Below are 26475 nucleotides of genomic sequence, written 5' to 3'. Positions count from 1 at the left end.
GATCCCTGCAGCATCGTGATGTCCTCCGGTCTGTGCCGGCGCGGCTGTATGGACAAGTGCACACAGCGATGACGTCATCGCTGTGAGCACCACTAGTCTCCACACAGCGCGGCCGGCAGACAGGAGGAGATTGTGGTGCTGCAGGGGAACGGTGAGTACACTGATTCACTGCACCCCGTGCTGATGGTGCGCGGGGAGCAGTGAATACAGCCGCACATGATCACTCCAGGCTGTAGTTGCCAGGGGTGATCATGCGGCCAGCGGTTTACTATGCGCGCATCCCCCGCCCATCATGCCCGCCCACCTGTCAGCGCCGGTTTCACGCTGAGAGATGGGCGGGAGGCTGGGTGTGCATATTAAATGAGCGGGCCCACGTGGTCACGGGAGGCGCTGCTGCAGCCTGCTCGTGCCCCCGATGACTTGCTCCACCGCAGCACCCTCATTCCCCGCAGCCCTACATTCAGACCATAAGACGCACCCCCCCCACTTTCCCGCAACATTTGGGGGAAAAAAGTGCGTCTTATAGTCCGAAAAATACGGTAATTATGGCTTCCTTGAGTTTTGTATGGCCTGGGTGCCTTTATAACTCCTTTATACAATGAAATTCTGTGGTATTGTATATATGTACTGATTACCTCTTGTATTTACTATACCTTGGAAGCCATGGTTTCTTAACACTTGGCCTCAGTTCCCCCCTCTTCTCGCCAACATGTGAGATTGATTTTATATTAGTCTTTTTATCCACATCTGTGCGTGATTTTCTAATAAAGTTGTATTGTTTTTGCACAGAGTACTCTTTGTCCTCTTGTTTCCATCATGTTTTTCGAGTAGTGCATACACCGGTCTAGCTATACCAAGGCTAGCCAGGTGGCTGTATAGTTAGCTCAATTATGAGAATTTCGTTTCTAATCAGTAGGAGACATGTAGATCAGGAGAGCAGACTGTCAGTCATTATATGTCTCACTTTATAATGTCCTCTGTTATTAAAAAAGGCAGATTCTAAGGGAGATATATGACTGGCCCATAGATCTAAATGGCTTATTTACATAAGTAGGAAAATGTGATTATTATTTTTTTTTATATTTTTTTGGAATAGGATATCAGATTGCAGATATTGCCTTATTTACCTTCCTGTGACCTACATACCCCCATATGGCTTAGGTGGTTTTATCATACTGACGGATTCCCTTTCAGGGCTTGTTCGGATGAGCGTATTGGTCCTTGTGCATCATGTACAGTACATGCACCCATTACACCTAAAGGCACACTTTGAAGGGATTATAGTTTTCCCTATAGAGACAGGCAGAGTATGAAGTCTGGACAATTCTTCAGGAGAAAAACCTGCAACTTCACTTCTAGAGGGGGAAATACATTTCTCGTTAGTGTCACCCTATAAGTCAATGTTGGAATCTTTAATGAGCTCTGTAATCAATACCCATAGTGGATAAGGTTTTGACATTGACTTACGCATGCATACCTCTAGTGTGTAGTATTGGGTTTTGTGCGCACGGTGCAGTTTTTGATGCATTTTGGTGCAGTTTGTGGCCCAGATCTGCATGCCTATCCTTATGCCAGCAAAGTCGGACAGAATTATAAAGTGCCGTGCACACATTCCTTTTTTTTTTTTTTCCTTGCAGTTTTAGGTGTTGAAAAAATCTGTAGCATGTCAGTTATTGGTGCGTTTTTTTACTGCGGTCTTTATTCATTGATTCACAAAAAAAACATGTTTTTTGGTGCAGAAAATTTCTGCACTGATAACTGAGCGTGCGCATATAGCCTTACGTAAGTTACTTTTTATTTTCAGGAGAGAGGTAATTCACGCATATACTGGTGGGTGCAGAGTTTTAGGAAGGTGTGGTAAAAATGCTGCAAAAAGTAAGAATGCAAAGATTCCCTTAAGGCCCAGTACCCACGCTGTGTAGTTTTGACGCGTATTTTCAGAAATCTGCAGCAAAATCTGCATGTCCATTGTGAATTCAGCAAAGTCTATGAGAATTCAGAAGTGCTGTGCCCACGTTGCTTATTGTTCCCTTGCGTATTTGGTGCAGAAAAAAGAAATCTGCACCAAATACGCAAGGGAAAAATACTCAACACTTCTGAATTCTCATTGACTTTGCTGGCTTCACAATGGACATGCAGATTTCTGAAAATCTGCGTCAAAATTCCCGTCAAAATATGCAGCGTGGGCACAAGGCCTAACAGTACAATTTCTGTTAGCAGGATTTCACCTCCCCTCCCATCCTCCCCAAACTGGTTATATGTGTATGTAGCTCTTAGGCTGGGACACACTGGCAGTAATGTGAGTGAATCGTATGACACTCGTCTCCGCTCTGCTGGAGTGTCAGCCGAGTGTCATGCCACTGTGCTGCGATCCTGCGATTGGTGCACAGCTGAGGAGGAGGGGGCGGGCGCCGTGGGGGAGAGGGAGGGAGTAATCTCACTATCGCCTCCATTATCAGCTGATGCAATTCTCGCACTGCACTACACTGTAATGCAAGTGCAGTGCGATGTTTCTCTCACACCCATAGACATGTATGGTGCGAGTGAAAATGAATCGGATTCCACCCACAGCATGCTGCAATTGTTTTCTCAGTCCGATTAGGGCTGGGAAAAATGTCGCTCATTGGAGTGTAGTAACATTGGTCCGAATGGCATGCATTTTTTTTTTATCATCACATTCCACTCGCTCTGTTTTTTTCACCGTGTGTGCTCAGCCTTACAAAGACACGTCCATACAGTGTCAGTGTTTGTGTTTTTTTTTTTTTTGTTTGTTTGTTTTTTTTCCTACCTGCAGCATGTAGATTTTCATTTTGGAACCTATATTGAATTAGGTTTGGAGATATATTCTATAATTGGATGTGCTGATCCAACCCAGACATTGCACCAAAACTTCTAAAGGTGATTAATGAATAACCAGGCTGCGAATTTCTACAGTACAAGTACACATTAAATCGGCAGAACAGCGCCTTTAAACCCATACCTTTTAGCTGACCATTCCTGTTCCTGATGACAGGCTCTCTTTTAAAGGGGTGGTTCACCCATATTTTTTATTTTCTAGATCAATATTATATTGAGAAACAATGTTTCTCTCAAATACCTTATGTTGGCAATAGTGCCTGTAAGAGGCTCTATTGCAGTTCGCTGTTCCCCTCGCCTGACCCCGGCTCCGTGACCTCAGGGGTCCGGTGACGTCACATCAAGTCCGGATCACGTCACATCACCGCGGCGGCCGCAGTCTTCCTGAGTCACTGGGCTGTGGGCGGGTGTTTCACCGCTCGTCACAGCCGAGAGTGTCTCCTGCTTGCAGCGCTCTGCTGTGAGGGAGGAGGGAGCTGATGGGTTGTGACAAGCGGTGAAACACCATCCACAGCCCATCACTCACAGACACTGCGGCCGGCTGCGGTGTCAGGAATTTGACGTGATGTCACCGGATCCTCGAGTCACAGAGCCCGGGGGTCATGGGGTGGGGAACAGCAGTCTGCAATAGCGCCTCTCACAGGCACTATTGCCAACATAAGGTATTTGATCGAAACTTTGTTTCTCAATATAATATCGATCTAGAAAATAAAAAATATGTGTGAACCACCCTTTTAAGTCCATCCATACCTTAGTTAGAGGTTCAGCAGAGGCTTGGAAAGTGCTTCCAATTTTTGGTTGAAAGCACTTTAGTCTCATTTGCATATTGATGCAAAGAGCAATTTTCTCGGTAACATAGGAATGGAAAAGCTAGCTAAAGGTATGGGTGGGCTTGTCTTTGAAGGAGCTACATACGCATGTAAACAGATTGGAAAGTAAAATCCTTCTGAGATTTCCTTTAGGCCCTGTGCGCACTGGAAAACGGAATTTTCTCAAGAAAATTCCGCAGGCATTGAAAGATTACCGCACCCGTGGTAAAAAACTGCGACAAACCGCACACGAAAACCGCATGCGGTTTGCTGCGGTTTTACTGCGGTGTTGTTTGCGGTTTTGCCGCGTGCGGGTTGGTACATGGGTTTTATTGCATTTAATGCAATAAAGCACATTGAAGAAAAAAAAAATCATTTCCTTTTGAGATAGATAGCATACAGATAAATAGACAGAATAATAGATAGAGGGATAGACAGAGGGATAGATAGATATGGGACAGATCGCTGCATTTCTCCAGAGCGGTAGTGAGTTCACATTACCGGCCGTGGGAAATGACTGGTAATTACCTCTGCTGTCTCGCTGCGAGGCTGCATTCAGTGTCAGTGTCAGTCGCGGCTGGATGCAAGCAGCGCAGGACATGGATTACGCCGGAGCTGTGGATCACGCCGCAGCTGTGTGTTTTGGGAGGGGTTAATAAAAGGGTGAACGAGGAGGCTTATTTGTGTTTTATTTAAAATAAAGGATTTTTCAGTGTGTGTTTTTTCACTTTACTTATGGGTTGATCATGTCAGCTGTCACATAGACGCTGCCATGATCAAGCCTGGACTTAGTGGCGGCGATCCTTGTTACCCTGACTGCCACTGCATCACGGCAGCAGGAAGAGCCGGGGACACTCTGGTACTGTCGCATAATGGATGCGACAGTCCCAGGGCAGCTGCGGCTGGTATTCTCGGCTGCGGGAGGTGGTGGGACATTAACCCTGCCCCTCGCCCTCCCCAGCCTGAGAATACCGGGCCGCCGCTGTGTGTTTACCTCAGCTGGAAGGTAAAAATACGGCGGAGCACACGTGTTTTTTTTTTTTCTAAATTTCCGTTTGATTTGTATGTGTATATGTCTGTGTGTGATGTGTGATGTGTGTGTGTGTGTGTATTTTTTTACTCTCTGCTCCGCTTCCTCTTCCTGTAATGACATCACTTCCCTGCGGGATTTCATGATTACATTGCAGTCAATGGAGTGAAATCCCGCAGGGACCTGCGGAAAAGAAGTGACATGCAATTGTTTTTGCTGCGGAATCCCGCAGCAAAACATGCAGCTGTCAAATCCCGCATAGTGTGCACAGAATTTTTTTTTCCCATAGGTTTTGCTGGTGATTCACTGCAGAGATGTTATGAACATTTTCTGCAGCGAAACATGCAGCAAAACCGCAGGAAATCCGCGGAAAAAAACGGTAAGTGCACACATAGCCTAAATTTTGTATTTTAACTGGAAAAAAAACCCCTAAGTAAATGAATAATTAAAAATCTAAGTCAAATTATTATTCTGTGGATCCAGCCTTTGTCTCCAAAGCAGCATCAATTCTTGTAGGTACACTTGTACAAAGTCGGGGATTTTTTAGGTTTATAATCTGGTGTATGAGTTAACAGAGAATAAATAATATGCATTATTTTTATAAGTAGATTGTACACCGTCATTATACGAGTTTTCCCATCTCCAAGATCATATCCCAATATGTAGTATATTAGCAAATAGCTCTAGTTAAAAATGTAGTATAGTTCTTCTGATTGGCTTTGTTGCTTACCTTATGTGCAGGGCATTACAGTAGCTTAGGTATCCATGGTTATGGACTATCTCTCTATGAGTGGTCGTAACCATGGAAACTTAAGCTGAAATGCCCTGCCAATGAGGTAAGGGACCTAGCTTATAAGGCGAACTATACTACATTTCTAATTTAAGGTATTTTCTGCTATTATTATTATTATTATTATTATTATTATTACTACACAATTATACTATATAGTTTGAGGGATGAACAGGGGTGCAGCCCAAACCTATTTTCACATGGAGACATTTTTATGACAGATGTATTTTAAAGCACCACTCCCAGCATAGTAGTGGCATTTTCAATTAAGGTGTCACTGCCCTTAGCAATATACTTGCCCTCCGGCGTTTTAATACTTCTTCGGACTCGCTCCGGTCCCGTGGCACCATCTTGTGAACACAACTTCTTATTGGCTGGAATTCAGAAGTTATGTCACAAGTTCCCAATGCATTTCTATGAGAGCCAAATGAGGCTCTCATAGATTTGTATTAACAAGTGACTTTCGGCGCGTTCCATGACACACTGGAGCTGCTGGCAGGTCTCAAATACTCGGTGATTCCCTGTGGCAGCGGCATTAGAAGATGAAGCCTCTAGAAGAAGGTATGTATAATACAGGGGGCAGGGGATTTAGATTTAAAGCAACACACCAGCAGTGCAATAGAAAAAAAAAGGCTGGAGTGAGGCTTTAAGACTGAAACAACTGTGTAGGAGGCTTTAAAATGGTTGAAAAACAGCAAAACTGCTGCCGAAGGTGAGGTTATGGAAAACTGCTTCATGTCATAGGTCATACACATTGGCAAAACGGAGCACACCGCAACAAGTCACAGGGTCGTTATAATTATACTGCATCAGCTTTGTTTTGGTTTAGATTTCTTTTCTGTTCATTCACTTTGCATTTTGTTAAATGATAAAAAATAGACTATGAAAGGGAATCCGTCACCAAGTTTTTGCCGCCTAATCTGAGAGCAGCATAATGTAGTGGCAGAGATCTGTCAATGTGTCACTTACTGGGCCTTTTAGTGTAGTTTTGATAAAATCACTGTTTAATCAGCAGTAGATTATCATCAGAGGACTACTTGGCTTGTGGCTAGGTAGTCCAGCATACTCATGAGCGCTGTATAACTGCATGATTTACAGTAGAGACAACATTGATTTTATCAAAATGACAGCAAACAGCTCATTAAGTGACACATCGCTGGAATCAGGATCTTTCCCCTTACATTATCCTGCTCTCAGATGGGGAGGAAAAACCTGGTGACAGATTCCCTTTAACACTTCTACTTTTGAAAGTATTCTTACTTTTCAGCATTACTTTTTTACACCTGCAAAAAAGTTTTGCATAAGTAAGAACGAAGAAGGAGCAAAGAGCAGGATTCATTTCTTGCAATGCGGAATGTGACACCTCTCAGAAGAATAGAGCTGCATAGATGCTAGAAAATCTCTGCTGTAACGAATTGACTCCTTGTCCATCTGCAAGAAGTAGAATGAGTCGGGAACATATTGGGCTGACATTATAAATAAAGTAGCACGCAGTGATAGAGCGTGAAGAGTTTTAGGATTCTGCTAAAGCTCATCTATCTTTGCTCTCACTGACAATGCCTCCGATCAAGAAGATAGCCTTACCCCTCTGTCTTTTCTCTGCTACTGTGCTGATGGTTTCTTTTATTTCTTTTCTAGAAGAGGACAGCTACAGACACATTAATTTAGAAATATAATATCTAATGGTGGTCGGCGTGCTCTGTACTCGATCGAGGATCAAGGTGCTCGGGTTCTCCCGGTGCATAAACCTTCAGCAAACAGAGGAAAAACAGCCTTTTCCTGCAGAAAGTGAAAATGTAAAGCAAATAGTTCATATCATAGTCCGGGTTCAGGTTAATGTCCAGGTGTAATTCCTTAGCAAGGAAAACAACACTGGAGCACTGTACACCTCCACACACCGATACCTAATCAATCCACCTGGACTAACTTATGTCCGCCATACCACCCCCCCCATGGTGGGGATATGTGAGTAGCCAGTCCCACCCATTACTCTGACTGCTCATGTACCATGACCCTTTCACCTTGTCAGCCCTATTAACCCTCTGAGTACTACACATAGCGGTGCTAGATTCCAGGCTTACATCGCAGAGGACAACCACCTCTGTAACACATCATATCTCCCCACCATGACGTGTCCGGCTGCCATCCTACAATGTACGAACACAAAAAAATATTCTTTAGGCTATGTGCCCACGGGAGCTCGCACCTGCGGATTTTGCCGCGGAAAACCTGCGGATTTAGCTGAATTTTCTAGATAAATCCGCAGGTTTTAGCAAGTACAGACACTCCTCATGTTATCCTATGGGACATGGGGAGTGTCTGTGTCCATGCTGCGGAATGTGCGGCTGCGGAATGTGCGGCTGCGGAATATGCTGCGGATGTCCCACAGCCGCACATAACTGTATGTCAATTATTCCTGTGAAAATACCTGCGGAAATCCTGGCCCTCCACTATGGAGATAGAGGCCGGGACATCTGCAGGTAAGTCACAGGAATGTCCGCAGGTTTATCGCAGCTATTTTGCTGGAATCCCGCAGCTATGTATAGCTGCGGATTCCGGGGAGCTGCTGCGGGAAACCTGCGGATGTACCTGCGGATATATCCGCAGGTGCGAGCTCCAGTGGACACATAGCCTTTGAGTGAAGAATATCTTATTTTCGATCTCTCTCTTTCTCCCCCCTCTCCTCTCTCTGCTCTCTCCTATCTCTCTTTTTTTTTTTTTTCCCCCCGATACATGCCACATTTGCTTAAAGGGGTGGTTCATTACTCAGCATAGTGTCCACACATAAATGTAAACCTCATAGAGAAGGCTTTTTTCAAATACCTTGTTAATTGTGCCTCTGAGCGGCGTTATTGCAGCCCACTAAACCCCATCATGTGACCCCCCGGGCTCCGTGACCCCTGAGATCTGGTGATGTCTTGTCAACTTCCAGTCGATCCAACATCACCGAGGCGGCCCCAGTCTCCCTGAGTGACTGTAACCTGTACAGTATCTGACGTTCCACTGAACAGAGGTGATCTCGGATGCTAAACTTTGTCAGTTATAGATGCATTTTATTAATTGTCACTTACACACTTCTGAACACATGACATGAGGTGCACCTTCCAGGGTTAATTTTATCTCCACTCACTCAATCCAGCCCTCAAACTCTGTAGGCTATAAACTAAGCATAACTCACACTTCAACACAATCCACACAACCCGGCTACACAATAGACGCTGCCACTACTCACCAAACACACGGGATGAGGCGTCCCGAAATATACTACTGTCTGACATCAAAAGCGTCACACGCTCTCTGTAAAGGCTATGGACTCCTAAAATTTAGAGCTTGAGGATCAAACTTATTAAAGTTTTAAGATTTAAATAAAAAGCAAAATACTGTGCTTAAAATAAAAAGGTATAAAAGATAAAGGTAAAAATGACACACATATGCAGAACAGTTATAAAATAAAAAGAAATAACAGAAATGCCTAAATGTTCCAGTAAGTTATCTTCAGTTTCCTTGGGGGGAGAAGAAATTGAATTATCGATCACAACCAGCGTAGCCAAGCCCCAACATGAACAACTTTCTTTTGTGAAACCCTGCTTTTTAGAAGCCTGGTTCTGAGCTCATGTTTCCAGGATGGCCTAGATTATAACGTTACAATTGCTGGTCGCTGACTGGCCCGTGGACTAATTTAGTGGCAGGCACCTTGCATTTAAAATAGTTTGTGTCTCCAACCGCCTCCTTTCACATAGTCATTCGGGAATCCAGCTACAGTGACCAATTGCCCACACTTTGAAGCTCGGACTCACCAGGCCGGAGTGTCACAAAACCCACCTATGGTTCTGAGTTCCTGTAATATCAGTAACTAGGGGTTATGACCTTTCTGCAGAGACAGTCATTAATTATTTTTATTATTTCTGTAATTGAAACTATAATAAAAAAATATATATATATATATATATATATATATATATATATATATATATATATATATATTTTTTTTTTTTTTTGTTGAAAATCAAAGTTTATTGAACAGTATGCAGGTACACAGCATCTCGCAGAAACAAAAGGAAGGTGCAAAAATCAATGAAATTAGACATGTTATATCTGAGAGTGCATGTACTACAGAAATTTCACTTGTTATATCAGTCTCAGGCCCAATATAGTAAGTCGCCTATCACTCAAGTATCCTCGCAAGGATGCTCTAAGGCCTGAGAAAAGGAAAGAATTAGGAAGTGGACCCGTAAAGTGTCTAGGGAAGAGGAAAGAGTAAGAAAAGGTAGGAGGAGGAAGACAAGCCAAGAAAGGAGAAGGAAAAGGGTGGGGCAAGGGTGGTAGCGGGCAAGCAACGCTTAGTAAACTTGTAACAGAAGTAGTAGAAAGTTTCGGGGAGTTGTTATTCAGCCATGGGAGGAGATCCGGGGAGTCCACATATTGAGGACTTTTTCAGAACTATCAGTGGCCTGACCTATTAGTTGCTCCATTCTAAATGTATTGTTAAGCTCAGCAACAATTTCAGTTGTAGAGGATACTCTTGTTTCCAGTACCTGGGGATCAGACTTCGCGCCACTACCAGGAAGTATCGGAGTAGGTTTCTCTTAAACTCAGAAGCAGAGAACTCACTCAGAGACAAGAGTGCTAGTTCTGGGGTGAGTTGAATTTGGGTAGAAGAAAGCTTGTTATATAATTCAAAAACATCCATCCAGAAACGCTTGATGGGTGGGCACGACCATGAGGTATGTATATAAGTGCCTTTATTGGACATGCATTTCCAGCTGGTGTCTGAGACGGATGGAAACATGGAACGCAGAATCGCAGTGCATCAGTACCACATAGAATGCAATTGAAACCCCTTTCCTGGGATATGACGTTCATCGAGGATTTTAGATCCTTAGAGCCTTCTGCTACAGATAGTGATCTTCCCAGATCCGCCTCCCAGGAAGAAGGGTGGGTTGCTATTATTAGTCCTCCTGAAAAATTCCATATAACAGTGAGATAGTGGGGACAGGAGGGTCCCCCATTAAACAGGCTCTCAAAGGGGGTCAGGCCTCTAAAGATGTTGTAACGGGGCGCCAACGACTTGACAAAGCTTTTCAATTGCTTATATTATAACCAGGCGTCTCAGGGAACTTCTGAATCGGGGAACAGGCTTTGGAGTGATTTAAGCGCTGAGTTAGATATAAAGTTGTGTAGTAGAGGCCAATCTCGTTTGGATTTATTAAGGAGGGTATTGCTGGCCAAGCCCGCTGGAAACAAGGCATTGTCACATATAGGGGTGAAAAGGCCCGGTAAAGAAGTAAGGTGACATGCATCCACACCCTTTTTAATAAAAAGAATGAGGCATTTTATTTATTTTCTCTCTCTCTCTATATATATATATATATATATATATATATATATATATATATATATATATATATATATATATATATATATATATATATATATATAATGTGTGTGTGTGTATATATATATATATATATATATATATATAATATAAATGGATAATCTTGCTCACTGTCAAGTAGAGGGGTGCTCAGAGAAAAAGAGACGATACTGAAAAGCGTAGCTCTGGCACACCCAAACGAGAAAGAAACAAATATGGTGGTCCAAAAATTATTTTTATTATTATTATAATTCTTCACTCATTTGCAAAATATCAAGTTGTAACCTTCATTCATTTCATGAACGTTTTCGGCATTAAATAGCCTTTATCAAAAAATTAGGTCTGCATAAACAAAATAACAGAATTAACAATCAGTATATATGTATTTTTTAAGATCCATATATAACATCATTTTAATTTACAATAACAGTCGCCACTGGATCATAATAATATAATAGAACAAGCAAGTATAAGTGTAGCATGAAAAAGGACTGTAAGCGTCCATGTACCTAAGTTTACTGGGCCACAGAGTGTGGGCACCCATAGAGGTCTGTATAACCGGTAAGGCTGTAAAATAAAAGAAAAAAACATGTGACAGGCCGATTGGGAATGTAAAGGAGGAAGGAAAAAAAAAAAGAAGAGAGAGAGGAAAATAAGAAGATAAAAGAAACAGAAAGACAACAATAAATGTTAGAAAGGCTAAGATTGAAAAGAATAGACACAAAAGTAAATCATTGAAAGCAAGAGAAAGAGAGACATGAAGACACAGAAAAAAGCAGGTGTGCAGGAGCCAGATAAAACACTGGTGTAATCTAACAGGTAAAACCATATGAACAAATACCTGGTAAAACTGGGAATCTGCATATAAATAGAGGCAAAACACCTATACAAAGAATAAGTGAGTTAGCACCACGTCTCACAAATAGAAACATAAGATCTAAGGATCTATAAACCATACCTTATGTGATACAAGCCATACAAGCGGGGCCTGCTCCAGTGTGGTGCAATCAGGACACCATGCAGACATCTTTAAATAGTATAAAGACTGGTCTCCCAACCAACCCAGAGAGACACCAACAGTCACATGTTATTAGACAAAGCAGCAGGAATGAAAGCTAATAAAGTGAAGGCACATAAGTGTGGCTGAAGGAGCTCATTACCATGACAGTAAATGAATGACAGAGGCAGAAAAGAAGAGATAAAGGACAGTTCCTGCACAATTCTTAGTAGGTGAATATGCAGATTTATAGTAAAGCCAGAAAAAGAGATTGAAACATAAAACTACACAAATAGGAACATAGGAAAAAAAAACAAAAAAACAATCGGCTCACCACTTGACTCATGTAGCCTAAAAAATAAACAAAACCAGAGAATATAAATATGCTGTGATAAACATGGACTCCACAAACTATCACCCAGCCTCAGCACCTACAGGAGAATATCACACTCCCTGTTGAGACCCATCGGCTCCAACGTCTGAAGCGTGTATATCCAAAAGGATTCACGTGTTTTTAAAAGTTTAACCCTATCACCTCCCCTCCGCGGAGCTACCACCTGCTCAAAATTCTGGTATCTCAGTTGTGACACGGAGTGCCCCATTTTAATAAAGTGATTGGGAATAGGTAAGAGAAGTCTCTTGCACCTAATGGTGGACTTATGCTGGGAAATATATATATATATATATAGCGTAATCTGGGCTAATGCTTTTGCTACAAGGCAATGTTGGCCACTTTGCAGATCGCGTGTTTAAAGATTGGGAGGTTCCACTGCTACAATGCAGATGAATAGTTGCACTGTGACTTGCAGGAGACTGCAACAAGCAAGGCATAAGTCAGAGCTAGATTTTATTGTTTACCTGCATTACACTGTGACATTGCCGCAGCACATAGCGATCTGTGTCGCAGTCCCTGTTACGCTCAGTCTTAGGGATCAGCTAAAGAATGTATGAAAAAGGGCTATATAGACCTCAGTATTGCTCTACACTCTGTAGCTGGGAGCTTGAAATGAACCCATTTGTACACATGGCACATTTTTCTGTCTTCCTAACCTTATCAGCCAAACCTGATTGAACAGAAGGCCTTCTTGGATTTACTGCAGGATTGTGTATTGTATTTTTGAGTTTCCTGAGGACTTGATGTAACTGAGCGTGAGACAGAATACAGAAGTAGACGGCACACTTGTGCTTCAAATTTTGCTGCTAACAGATATATTGTAGGTTTCAATAAGAAGACTGTGATCTTTTCAAAAATCCAAGTGCGATGTCTTCTGACAGTCTTGCCTTAGGCTAGTGTAGTTGTGGACGGTAAGAAGCGTTACACAGTACGAGACAAACCTGCGAGCTCAGAGAACGTAGGGTGTAATGTAGCTCTCTCCAGCTTCTTGTGACCCCACTTGTAGCTATTCTAGCACCTGATCTACAGATGCAAGCACTAATCTGACTTCGCTGTCCGTAACACCAAGCACAGATCTGTATTGATAGCAATACTGAAAGACATTTTCCTCCTTTTTTTTTTTTTTAATCTGCTTCCATCTATTTTTCCCCTTTTGTCTCCTTCCTCTTGTAACTTATACTTATTTACAACGTTATATAATATCTACTCTGTGTGTGTGTGTATATATTATATATATATATACTAGAAGGTGGCCCGATTCTAACGCATCGGGTATTCTAGAATTTATTGTGTAGTTACTGTATGATTTTTGTTATATATATATATATATATATATATATATATATATATATATATATATAATATATATATATTAGATGTTGTCTGTAGTTGCCAAATATTTGTGTAGTGCGCTGTAAATGTTCTGGGTGTTGTCTGGGTGGGGGTGTGTGAGAGCGGTGTTGTTTGTGTGTTGCGTTGTTTGTAGAGCGCTGTGTGTCTGCAGCGTGTGTGTGGGGTGCTGTGTGTTGCGTTGTGTGTGTTGCGTTGTTTGTAGAGCGCTGTGTGTCTGCGGCGTGTGTGTGTGGTGCTGTGTGTTGCGTTGTGTGTGTTGTGTTGTTTGTGGAGCGCTGTGTGTCTGCAGCATTGTGTGTGGTGCTGTATATGTTGCACGGTTTGTGTGGGTGTGTGTGTGTTTTGGGGGGAGGTATGTTTTGTGCAGTGTGTGTGTGTGTTGGAGGAGTAGTCCTGGAGGGAGAGGAGTATAATAGCAGGAGTAGTCCTGGGGGGAGAGGAGGATAATAGGAGGAGTAGTCCTGGGGGTGAGGAGTCTAATAGGAGGAGTAGTCCTGGGGGTGAGGAGTATAATAGGAGGAGTATTCCTGGGGAGAGAGGAGTATAATAGGAGGAGTAGTCCTGGAGGGAGAGGAGTATAATAGTAGGAATAGTCCTGGGGGGAGAGGAGGATAATAGGAGGAGTAGTCCTGGGGGTGAGGAGTCTAATAGGAGGAGTAGTCCTGGGGGAGAGGAGTATAATAGGAGGAGTAGTCCTGTGGGGAGAGCAGGATAATAGGAGGAGGAGTCCTGGGGGAGAGGAGTGTAATAGGAGGAGGAGTCCTGGGGGGAGAGGAGTATAATAGGAGTAGTAGTCCTGGGGGAAAGCAGGATAATAGGAGGAGTATTCCTGGGGGGAGAGGAGGATAATAGGAGGAGTAGTCCTGGGGGGAGAGGAGGATAATAGGAGGAATAGTCCTGGGGGGAGAGGAGGATAATAGGAGGAGTAGTCCTGGGGGTGAGGAGTCTAATAGGAGGAGTAGTCCTGGGGGGAGAGGAGTCTAATAGGAGGAGTATTCCTGGGGGAGAGGAGGATAATAGGAGGAGTAGTCCTGGAGGTGAGGAGTATAATAGGAGGAGTAGTCCTGGGGGGAGAGGAGGATAATAGGAGGAGTAGTCCTGGAGGTGAGGAGTATAATAGGAGGAGTAGTCCTGGGGGGGAAGAGGAGGATAATAGGAGGAATAGTCCTGGGGGGGAGGAGGATAATAGGAGTAGTAGTCCTGGGGGGAGAGGAGTATAATAGGAGGAGTAGTCCTGGGGGGAAGAGGAGGATAATAGGAGGAATAGTCCTGGGGGGGAGAGGAGGATAATAGGAGTAGTAGTCCTGGGGGTGAGGAGTCTAATAGGAGGAGTAGTCCTGGGGGGAGAGGAGTCTAATAGGAGGAGTATTCCTGGGGGGAGAGGAGGATAATAGGAGGAGTAGTCCTGGAGGTGAGGAGTATAATAGGAGGAGTAGTCCTGGGGGGAGAGGAGGATAATAGGAGGAGTAGTCCTGGAGGTGAGGAGTATAATAGGAGGAGTAGTCCTGGGGGGAGAGGAGGATAATAGGAGAAGTAGTCATTGGGGTGAGGAGTCTAATAGGAGGAGGAGTCTAATAGGAGGAGTATTCCTGGGGAGAGAGGAGGATAATAGGAGGAATAGTCCTGGGGGGAGAAGAATAATAGGAGGAGTAGTCCTGGGGAGAAAGGAGGATAATAGGAGTAGTCCTGGGGGGAGAGGAGGATAATAGGAGGAGTAGTCCTGGGGGGAGAAGAGTATAATAGGAGGAGTAGTCCTGGGGGTGAGAAGAATAATAGGAGGAGTAGTCCTGGGGAGAAAGGAGTATAATAGGAGGAGTAGTCCTGGGGGGAGAGCAGGATAATAGGAGGAATAGTCCTGGGGGGAGAGGAGGATAATAGGAGGAGTAGTCCTGGGGAGAAAGGAGGATAATAGGAGGAGGAGTCATGGGGTGAGAGGAGTATAATAGAAGTAGTCCTGGGGGGAGAGGAGTATAATAGGAGTAGTAGTCCTGGAGGGAGAGTAGGATAATAGGAGGAGTAGTCCTGGGGGAGAGGAGTATTATAGGAGGAGTAGTCCTGGAGGTGAGGAGTATAATAGGAGGAGTAGACCTGGGGGGAGAGGAGGATAATAGGAGACGTAGTCCTGGGGGTAGAGGAGTATAATAGAAGGAGTAGTCCTGGAGGTGATGAGTATAATAAGAGGAGTAGTCCTGGGGGGAGCGGAGTATAATAGGAGGAGTAGTCCTTGGGGAGAGAGGAGGATAATAGGAGAAGTAGTCCTGGAGAAGGGGAGTATAATAGGAGGAGTAGTCCTGAGAGGTGTCTGATAGTAGTCCTGGGAGGAGGTGTATAGGTGCCCAATGTGTGTGAGTGACGTGGCCGAGTGGGGCAGACGTGGCCGAGCGTGGGGGGGCGTGGCCGAGGGGGCAGAGTGAGGGGGGCGTGGCCGAGGGGGCCGAGTGTGGGGGCGTGACCGAGTGTGGGGGCGTGACCGAGTGTGGGGCGTGACCGAGTGTTGGGGCGTGACCGAGCGTGGAGGCGTGGCCGAGCGGGGGGCATGGCCGAGCGTGGGGCATGGCCGAGCGGGGGGGCCTGCCCAAGCGGGGGGCGTCGCCGAGGGGGCAACTATGCAAAGCGGTTTCCATAGTTACCTGATGTGTCTCATTGTTATCAGCGTACGTGTGCCGGGAGTCGGGGTATGCTAGTAAGCATGGTACACATCAGGTAAGTATTCAAAGAGACAGTGCTGGGTCACTTGTTGGTCTCCTGCTGTGCAGCACGCATCAGCGTGTGACAGCGGCAGACCAACGATCTGAATGGGCAGGGAGCCGGCATACGCTGGTAACCATGCTACACAATATTACCCGATGTGTACCATGGTTACCAGCGTACCCCGCCTCCCGCACGCACGGGAGCCCACACCAGCGTACGCCGGCAACCCCAGCAATGCGAGGGTATGTGTCGGCTGGGTTGCCGGCATACGCTGGTGTGGGCTCCCGGGGGTACAGCACTCACCTGGGAGTCGGGGCTCCGTGTCGGTTCGGGGAATGCGTGCGTAGGGCGGGGCCAGAACGAGCGTGCAATGCGTGAGGGGGGCGGGGCGTGGCCGAGTTGCCAATGCGTACAGGGGGCCGGGGCGAAAGTCCAATCCGTGTGGGGGGCGGAGCCTGGGCGAGCGGCCAATCCGTGCGGGGGGGGGGGGGGTGGAGGCGAGGCGAGCGGCCAATGAGACTCTTGTCACGGTAACGACAGAATTTTGGAGCAAGACAGACAGAATAAGGCAATTATATATATATATATATATATATATATATATATATATATATATATATATATATATATATATATATATATATATATATATATATATATATATATATACATATACATATACATAATATATATAGACATAATATATATGTGTTTGTGTGTGTGTGTGATATATATAATTTTATATATATATATATATGTATGTATGTATGTATATAATTATATATTTTATATATATATATATATATATATATATATATATATATATATATATATATTATACATTTTTTTTTTTTTTACCTGAAAGCATTTTTTATTCTTTTTAGTTATATGGAGAAAACACAAACCTCAGACTTTAAATATAAAAAGTAGCTATATATTTATATACAGGCACATGAAACCTCTTTTGGAAATAGTAAAGATGTAGTCACAATGTGACTGTGTTAAAGCAAGGGATAAGGGCACCTTAGCTGTCTCTCACTCTAGGGCTCTCTAGGCTATTCCTAACCTCAGAGTTACCTCTTACGGTGGAGATGCCTGAGTCCTTTGCCTGGCTAAGCTACTGGCCAGAACTGATCTGATTCCCTCCTCCCACCAGGGAAGGAAGAGGCAGGAAAATTGGAAACACAGATAAAGACAGACAGGGAAAAACCAAAGCTGTGACACACTACAAACATAGGAACCAACAATGACAGACTCAGGAGAAAAGCAAGAGCAGGCTTGTTCTGGCTCACATAGACTTTCATTGCGAGCCTGTGACATAACTTTTGACTTACTGCCAGTCAAAAGTTGCAATCACAAGATGGCGCCACGGGACTGGAAAAAGGTTAAGGCACTGGAAAGTCTAAAACCAGATGCAGCAACCTTAGAGTAGAAGCACACTCCAGTGCTGAACCCCCCCCCCCCAGTAAATAAATCCTGGAGTGGTGCTTTGAACAAAATGAATGCGTGCTCCAGATATCACTGACCTTTAGACGGTACATCAGTATATGGGTTTGTATCCACTTGGTATGTAGAGGTCACCGGAGCACAGACCTTTGAAGTTTTGCCGTGTGAAGAGCGTGAACCACATTAATCGTTTCATAAAGCAAAATTTATTGCATTGAAAATGGTATTCTAATAATGTCAAGACATTAACATTGTTCTTACTATTTGTATCTAATTTGCCTGGTTGAGCTGTATATGTATATGCGTGACGTGCCCTTCTGACCACAATACCTTGTGTAAAGGCCAAGCTCGTTACTGTGCACTGACCGGTTAATGAGCAGCTATGGAGGCAAAATTAAGAAAGAAAATCTATAGTGCAAATACATTCACCTGACTCCTCATGCATCACCGTCCTGAACATGATCCTGTTTAATACATTTTTTTTTTTTATTTCAACTGTAGTTCTTCTTTAACCCCTTTTATCATAACTACACTATGCATCCCAGTAAATGACACATCACTGGAATCAGGTTCTGTGGCCCTACGTTATGCTGCTCTCAGATTAGGTGGCAAAAACCTGGTGACAGATTGCCTTAAAAGGGAACCTGTCAAGTCCAATATGCACCCAGAAGCAGTTCTAGGTGAATATTGCTAATCCCTACCTAACTGTCCCTGTATACACTAGCATAGATAAAGAGGTCTTTAGAAAAAGTATTTCTAAAGATCTTTTACCATATGCTAATGAGCGAGGGGACTAGTCCCCTGCGTGTTAGTTCCCCAGCCAGTCACCCCCATTAGCTTGTTAGTACGCCCCTGTGGGTGTGCTTGCTATCATGCTAATGAATACGCAGTGTCACAGGATGATCTCACTCACCTCTCCGCTGCCATCGCATCCGACTGGGGATTTCAGCTCAGTGTGCATGACTCCGGAGTTTGGGTTTTGCGCACTATGAAGCCGGGTGTACGCGTCCTGGCTTCAAACTGAAGTAGTGCGCATGACCCAAACTCCAGAGTCCTGCGCACAGAGCCGGATCCCCCGTTTGATGCGATGGCGACGGAGAGGTGAATGAGATCATCCTGTGATGCTGCGTATTCATTAGCATGATAGCACGCCGACAGGGGCGTACTAACATGCTAATGGGGGCGACTGGCCGGGGAACTAACGCCCAGGGGACTAGTCCCCTCGCTCATTAGCATACAGTAAAAGATCTTTAGAAATACTTTTTCTAAAGATCTCTTTATCTATGCTAGTGTATACAGCACAGCTGTGGAGTTGGAGTCTGAGTCGGAGCTCATTTTGGTGGAGTCGGAGTCGGTATAAAATGCACCGACTCCGACTCCTAAAATATATAATAAATTGGGGACAGTAGAGCAATGCAGAATGTGCTGAATATTTTACTAAATAATAACAATTAGTATAATGCTTATATTTAAGTGAAAAATGTATTGTAGTACAATGTGAACATCAGACATTTAATAATTTTTATGATACAATAATCAAGATATTTAGAACATAAAATATATTTATTGGAACACAACTTTACAACACAAAAAAACTAATAAATTGTAAATATGTCATACAATATGTAAATATATAATATATATACACACAAGATATATATGTAATCTACTGTATATTATATAGTGTATTACATATTTACAATTTATTACAGTTTGGGTTCTAAAGTTGTATTCCATAAATATATTTTATGTTCTATCCAAATATCTTGATTATTGTATCATAAAAATTATTAAATGTCTGATGGTCACATACACATGTTCATGTATTACAATAAATTTTTCACCTAACTATAAGCAATATATGTAGGAGTCGGAGTCGGTGCAAGAGAAATTGAGGAGTCGGAGTCTGAGTCGAAGGTTTGGTTTACCGACTCCACAGCCCTGGTATACAGGGAGGGTTAGGCAGGGATTAGCAATATGTACCCAGAACTGCTCGTGGTTCTGTGTGCACATTGGACCTAACAGGTTCCCTTTAAGACTCAAGCATTTACCTGTGATCTCCAAATCTCTGAGATGTAGACCTCACTTTTCCTAATATTTCTCTTATTCTGGAAGAGTTTTCTGGGAAATAATACACAATCTGGATATCACAGCCACTTTTACCTTGGAACCTAAGGCCATTGTTTTGTGTGTAAGACAAAACCAGGAGTGAGTAAAAAATGCAGAAGTGGTGCTCATGTTTCTCACTTCTTTACCTAGAAACATTGCCGTAACTTCTAAAACCGCCGATCTGTCTTACTAAAATTTGGCTGTACATATTTTGGTTCATGAGAAACTGATGTTTTAGATCAGGTGTTGAAAATGTCCATCGTTTGCATCCATGCACGGCTGCCCTCCATATTGGTGGATGTATTCTGTAGGACGTTTTGGGGTCATAGCTGGAATTTCTCTCTGTATGTTTTCTTGGAGAAACTGTTTCAAATCTTGAATGGCTTCCTCGGACCTTTTCGGACGTTCTCCATCATCTCTATCCAGTAATGCTCCTGTACGTACCAGCTTATTCACCAATTACAGAATACATTGTTTGGAGGATTGATTTTCACCCACAAACTTCTTTGGGAACTCATTTTGGCACCTCTTTAAATCTGTCTTCCAATAAGGTTTCGCAATGAAAACACGCTCCTCCAATCTGTATCTGTGCATGGTTAACAGATGAAGAATGAATTCGGTGAAATGTAATCACTCCACACAAACTACCGACGCATAGAAAGGAGTGAAGCAAGTCTATCTCCTAGTGGAGACCGGTGGGGCAACAAGTCAGTGAGACCACTTAGTGCTAGGATGTTTCTCGTCGCAGAGGGTCATTGCACTCACTTTTGATGAACCAAGATGCTACAGGAGGAGAAAAACAAGCGCAATAGAGTCTGATCTGTGGTGACAAAAGGTGAAAATCTGCTGTATGGTTTTGCTCACCTGGGGAGGTTGTGTTAGACACAACCACTGAAGAAAGACTTGTATTAGATAACTGCCCCCCATATCGAAGAGGGCTCAGTCAGCCGAAGGAATGGAAAGGTTTAAGGCCACGCTGCTGTGCATGAAGAATGAATGCTGGATTTTTTGATATGTGACTTTAATCTACGTGTTTCTGAGTAAAACTCCTTCATCAGGATCATCACATTTCATCAGGGCGTGATGATCCTAATGGAGTTTCACTCCGAAACGCATAGAATATGGTCACATATCAAAGAATCCAGCATTCATTCTTCATGCACAGCAGCGCGGCCTTAACCCTTTCCATTCCTTCGGCTGTTCTGATGAACCAAAGTATGTAAAGTCCAGATTTCAGTATGGGTGACCCTATTCCTGGGATAGTAGTGAGTGCATCACTCAGATTGTTCCTGGATTTGGTCTAATTGTTGAATGAGCGAACAATCTCTATTTACACAATTCTCAAAAGATAAACCAGAATTTTTTTTTCCCTGAATGTTCTCATGCATGATGAACGAGCATTTTTGGGGACCTGACAGTGGATACATTTTGCCCTATTTGCGGCAGCATCTATCCAGCTCTGGCTGTATGATTTCTGCTAGGTATGTCTGACTGACATTGAGACAATGCGGGGTTTAGAGAAAAACCCAATTTAAAAGCCTCCGTGCACCGTGCTTTTTGAATCTATGTTGTTGACCTTTTCTGTTTTCAGCCTTCGATATGAGACTTATCAGACATTTAATTAATTATTTTTCAGGATTTTGAGGGATCGCTCATTTGCAAGAATCAGTGATGCAGACTGGGGTGAGTAGAGATCGGAGTTGTAGGTTTTGTGATTGTTCTATGGATGGTGTTTGCAGATGTAAATAACAGGAATGTTTGCAATATTTTCTTGCAGCTGTTTTGCCATATGTTCACTTTGTCATAAAAAAAGAATTATTATCATCTATAATAGTATATATTGTAGTTACGACTACAGCTTCCGCGGTGAGACATAAAGCCCTCACTCCTCAGCACTGCCCGTGATTGATGTGTCGTGTTATTTTTCTGTATTTTTCCCAGCAGTCTTTATCTCTAATGCAGCTTTTGTTCTGTTACTTCCCACTATACAGGCAAACCGTGCACTTACTTTAGTGCTATGCACTATATCTCCTCTTGTCCTTATAGCTTACCTCCACTCTCAGAGAAAATGATTTTAGTGCCTCTAGGGCTCTTCAGTATAATCAGTTTTTAAAATCACTATTAGCCAATTTTGCTGATAACTCGCAGCACCCACCATCCGAAATCTGTGCCGTGGGCTACACTAATCCAAGCAGCGTCCTTTCCCTGCTCCTAGGGTGGCGTCTTCATTTTAGGAGCAAACGTCTTAGGATTTCACAGTGCTCCCCCCTATGATGGAGATGGAAGCTAAGGGTGACGAGCAGGACGCTGCATACATTGGTTTAGTCTGTAGCACAGATTTCGGGAGGTCCGTACTGTGGGATATATGAAGAAATCGCTAAGAGTGATTGATTTAGAAAAAATTAATATATTGCAAAGTCCTGCACTTTAATAGTTTTCTTATTAAAGTGGGTTTACATTTTGAATGAGCATTTCTAGTGATGAAATTAGTAAAGCAATACTTTCCCATAGGTAGCATTGTTTGTGGATCATGAAAACTGATAAAAACCCTGGTTCAGTATTAGGCCTAAGCCACACGGCATGAAAATCGGAGCGAGTAGAATGCGATAAAACTTGGCATTCTACTCAGACCAATATTAACCTGTGTGTCAGCACCCATGAGCGATTATTTTCTCAGCCCTAATCGGACCGAGAAAACAGTCGCCTCATGCTGCGGGTGCAATGCGATCCCTGTTTCTCTCGCACCCATTCAAGTCTATGGGGCGAGAAAAAAATCGTACTGCACTCGTAGTACACCGGTGTAACGCGAGTGCAGGGCGAGAATGTCAATAGCCAGCAACTGAGGAAATAGGGAGATAAATCCCTCCCTCCCCCTTCGCGGCTCCGGCCCGCCCCTCAGCACTGGTCCGCCCCTCCTCAGCGCCAGCCCACCCCAGCAGCTGTGGTCCGATCGCAAGATCGGACCTCAATTGCAGTGACACTCGGCTCCTTCTGTGCTGCCAGCGTGAGCGGAGTGTCATGCGAGGATCGCAGTAGTCTCCTGTGTGGCCCCGGCCTTAAAGGTTTTTGCCACCTAATCTGAGAGCAGCATAATCTAAGGGCAGAGACCCTGATTTCAGCACACTGTCACTTGGCTGCTTAGTTTAGTTTTGATAAAAGCAGTAGATTATCATTAGAGGACTACTTGCAGGTAGTTCAGTCCATTAGCACTGTATAATTGCCAGATCTGCAGCAGAGAAAACATTGATTTTTATAAAAAAATGACTGCAAACAGCTCAGTAAGTGACACATCACTGGAATCGGGGTATCTGTCTCTTCAGATTGGGTAGCAAAATCCTGGTGACAGATTCCCTTTAAGTGTCCAAAGGATTAGAGGTCCAATAAAAAAAATGAGATAAATGAATATATAAATGAGGCTAGTGGCAGCAATACCAAGGAGTGTCCAAAGTAAACAGGGCTGGCAGGGGACTGAAGCACAAGCCAACAAAAAGCAACAGGGGATGAAATCTAACCATAAACTATTTCAACGTTCACCCTGCACTGAGCAGTCACATAGATAAATGTTTCTGCATGGGAAAGTCGCCTCGTCTCCATGTGACGTGAATGTCAGATATTGCAATTCTCAATATCCCGAAAGAAGGGAACCCCAGGGTCAGGCTCCTGCTGTACATCCTGTTTATTCATTTTTATAATTTTTACTTTAATGAAAACCTTTTACTTGGTGGTATTTTTTTGTTTTGCTCTATACTTGACCTTCATTTCCTATTCACAGCATTATACGCCCTGTATTTACCCTGTGTTGAGGCTTTTTGTCATGGGCGCAATATTCTGTGGGAGAGTTGAACTATGTCTTTTCCCTTTAAGGCAGAGGTCTCAAACATGTGGCCCGCAGGCTGCTGCGGCCCCTGTGGCTGCTTGTTGCAGCCCGCAAACCCCGTGACAATCGCGGCCCTATGCCCGGCGCCGGCAGGACGTTACTACAATTAAATAATTTGCGGTGCTGCGCAGAGTAGCCGCTGCTGCCCGCCAATCAGATGCAGAGAAGTGACGTCTATGTATGACATCACCTCCTTGCATCTGATTGGCGGGCAGCAGCCATCTCACCATGTCAAAAATGTGGAAAAGTTCTCCGGGCATGAATACTTTTTCAAGGCACTGTACATCCAATTGAAAACTATTTTGGAGCCACTCACTCCTTACACTGCAGCACCTAACCACATATGGGCTTGTCACAGACCCCCAGCATTAGGGGACATCTTGCATCCTGTTGCAGGCAGAGCAATGTTTTACTGTGTTCTTCGAAAATCCAACGCTGCTCCGCTACATACTCCATTTACACCCGCCGTCAGGGGTTAATATTGCTGATTGATGAAGGACCCCAAAGTAGGAATCAGCCCCCTTAACACTAGAACTACTGAGGTAGTCATTTTGACTACTTTGCACCATGTATTTCTATATAGGTGTCACGAGTCAAAGTAGTTCTAGTGTTAAGTCCTCAATTTATAATCTAGCTGAGAATGGGCCTGGATAGTAATACAACTGTGGTGACGGGATACTGGGAAGCCAGTGGTTAGCGCACATGGACTGGTGAGCGCCCGGCGGAGCACAAGGTAGAAATACAAAGTAGTGTGCTGCTGTTCTAGTCATAAAACCATTAATACATTTTTACAGACAGATTACTGGGGAACTTTAAGAAAAGTGTCTGTTTTACTTTATATTTTATTATACTCTTCATCCGAATATTTTCCTATTCCACCTTTACGCAACTGTCAGGGATGAATATTTTCTGAACCTGAGCGGCTTCTCTGGATAATAAGCGCATTAGGGCCGGTAGAAGCATGAGAAGCTAATCTGCATATTTTACATTACGTGTAAATAGTGGATGACTTGTGTCAAAACCTTCTGAGTAATTTTTTTTCTTTTAGATATTATTCATAGAGTTCATCTGAGAGGGTCGTTTCTGGTCAGCCGAGCAGCATGGAATCACATGAAGAACCAGAAATTTGGGAGGTATGATATTACGCTGATGTTCTTCTGACATTTTTATCACTTTTTTTTTTTTATCTTTCAGTTTTATATCACTAGGTAATGCTTTGAGGAAAAATAATTGTTAGGACTTGAAATAAGTTACTATATGCCTTTGTTCTGCACAGAAAGTGCCGAAACTGTGCAGCTCACTTCCTACTGCAACTGTATCATGGTTCAGACCCATGCTTTTCGGCTGTGCCTGATTGTTGATACCTTCTCATATCTGTATAGAGGTACAGTGCTGGCCAAAAGTATTGGCACCCCTGCAATTCTGTCAGATAATACGCAGTTTCTTCTTGAAAATGATTGAAATCACAAATTCTTTGGGATTATTATCTTCATTTATTTTGCTTGCAATGAAAAAACAAAAAAGAGAATGAAACAAAAATCAAATCATTGATCATTTCACACAAAACTCCAAAAATGGGCCAGACAAAAATATTGGCACCCTTAAGGCCACTTTACACACAGAGATAAATCTTTGGCAGATCTGTGGTTGCAGTGAAATCATGGACATGTTGTTCCATTTGTACACGGCCACAAACCTGGCACTGATTGTCCACAATTTCACTGCAACCACAATCTGCCGCAGATTTATCTCTGTGTGACAGGGCCTTTAGCCTAATACTTGGTTGTACAACCTTTAGCCAAAATAACTGCGTACAACCGCTTCTGGTAACCATCAATGAGTTTCTTACAATGCTCTGCTGGAACTGCTCCAGGTCCCTGAGATTTGAAGGGTGCCTTCTCCAAACTGCCATTTTGAGATCTCTCCACAGGTGTTCTATGGGATTCAGGTCTGGACTCATTGCTGGCCACTTTAGTAGTCTCCAGTACTTTCTCTCAAACCATTTTCTAGTGATTTTTGAAGTGTGTTTTGGGTCATTGTCCTGCTGGAAGACCCATGACCTCTGAGGGAGACCCAGCTTTCTCACACTGGGCCCTACATTATGGTGCAAAATTTGTTGGTAGTCTTCAGACTTCATAATGCCATGCACACGGTCAAGCAGTCCTGTGCCAGAGGCAGCAAAGAAACCCCAAAAAATCACGGCACCTCCGCCATGTTTGACTGTAGGGACCGTGTTCTTATCTTTGAATGCCTCCTTTTTTTTCCCTGTAAACTCTGTTGATGGCTTTTCCCAAAAAGCTCTACTTTTGTCTCATCTGACCAGAGAACATTCTTCCAAAACGTTTTAGGCTTTCTCAGGTAAGTTTTGGCAAACTCCAGCCTGGCATTTTTATGGGTATCCTACCATATAGTCCCTTTTCATCCAGACGCCGACGGATAGTACGGGTTGACACTGTTGTACCCTCGGACTGCAGGGCAGCTTAAACTTGTTTGGATGTTAGCCGAGGTTCTTTATCCACCATCTGCACAATCTTGCGTTGAAATCTCTAGTCAATTTTTCTTTTCCTTCCACATCTAGGGAGGTTAGCCACAGTGCCATGGGCTTTAAACTTCTTGATGACACTGCGCACCGTAGACACAGGAACTTTCAGGTCTTTGGAGATGAACTTGTAGCCTTGAGATTGCTCATGCTTCCTCACAATTTGGATTCTCAAGTCCTCAGACAGTTCTTTGGTCTTCTTTCTTTTCT

General features: G+C 43.5%; 1 protein-coding gene across 2 annotated transcripts in view; it reads left to right on the top strand.

Annotated features, from left to right (window-relative positions):
• HSD17B4 (hydroxysteroid 17-beta dehydrogenase 4) overlaps positions 1-26475 on the top strand; it is a 509464-nt gene that overhangs the window by 157385 nt on the left and 325604 nt on the right. For both annotated transcript variants that reach the window (XM_075324972.1, XM_075324979.1), the window contains exons 6-7: positions 21486-21532; positions 24775-24859. In XM_075324972.1, the coding sequence (XP_075181087.1) occupies positions 21486-21532; positions 24775-24859 (132 nt within the window). The remainder of the gene's footprint in view (positions 1-21485; positions 21533-24774; positions 24860-26475) is intronic.

This window comes from Anomaloglossus baeobatrachus, chromosome 1 (genome assembly GCF_048569485.1).
Source record: "Anomaloglossus baeobatrachus isolate aAnoBae1 chromosome 1, aAnoBae1.hap1, whole genome shotgun sequence".
NCBI lineage: Eukaryota > Metazoa > Chordata > Amphibia > Anura > Aromobatidae > Anomaloglossus > Anomaloglossus baeobatrachus.
This window is presented reverse-complemented; position numbering and strand designations above follow the sequence as displayed.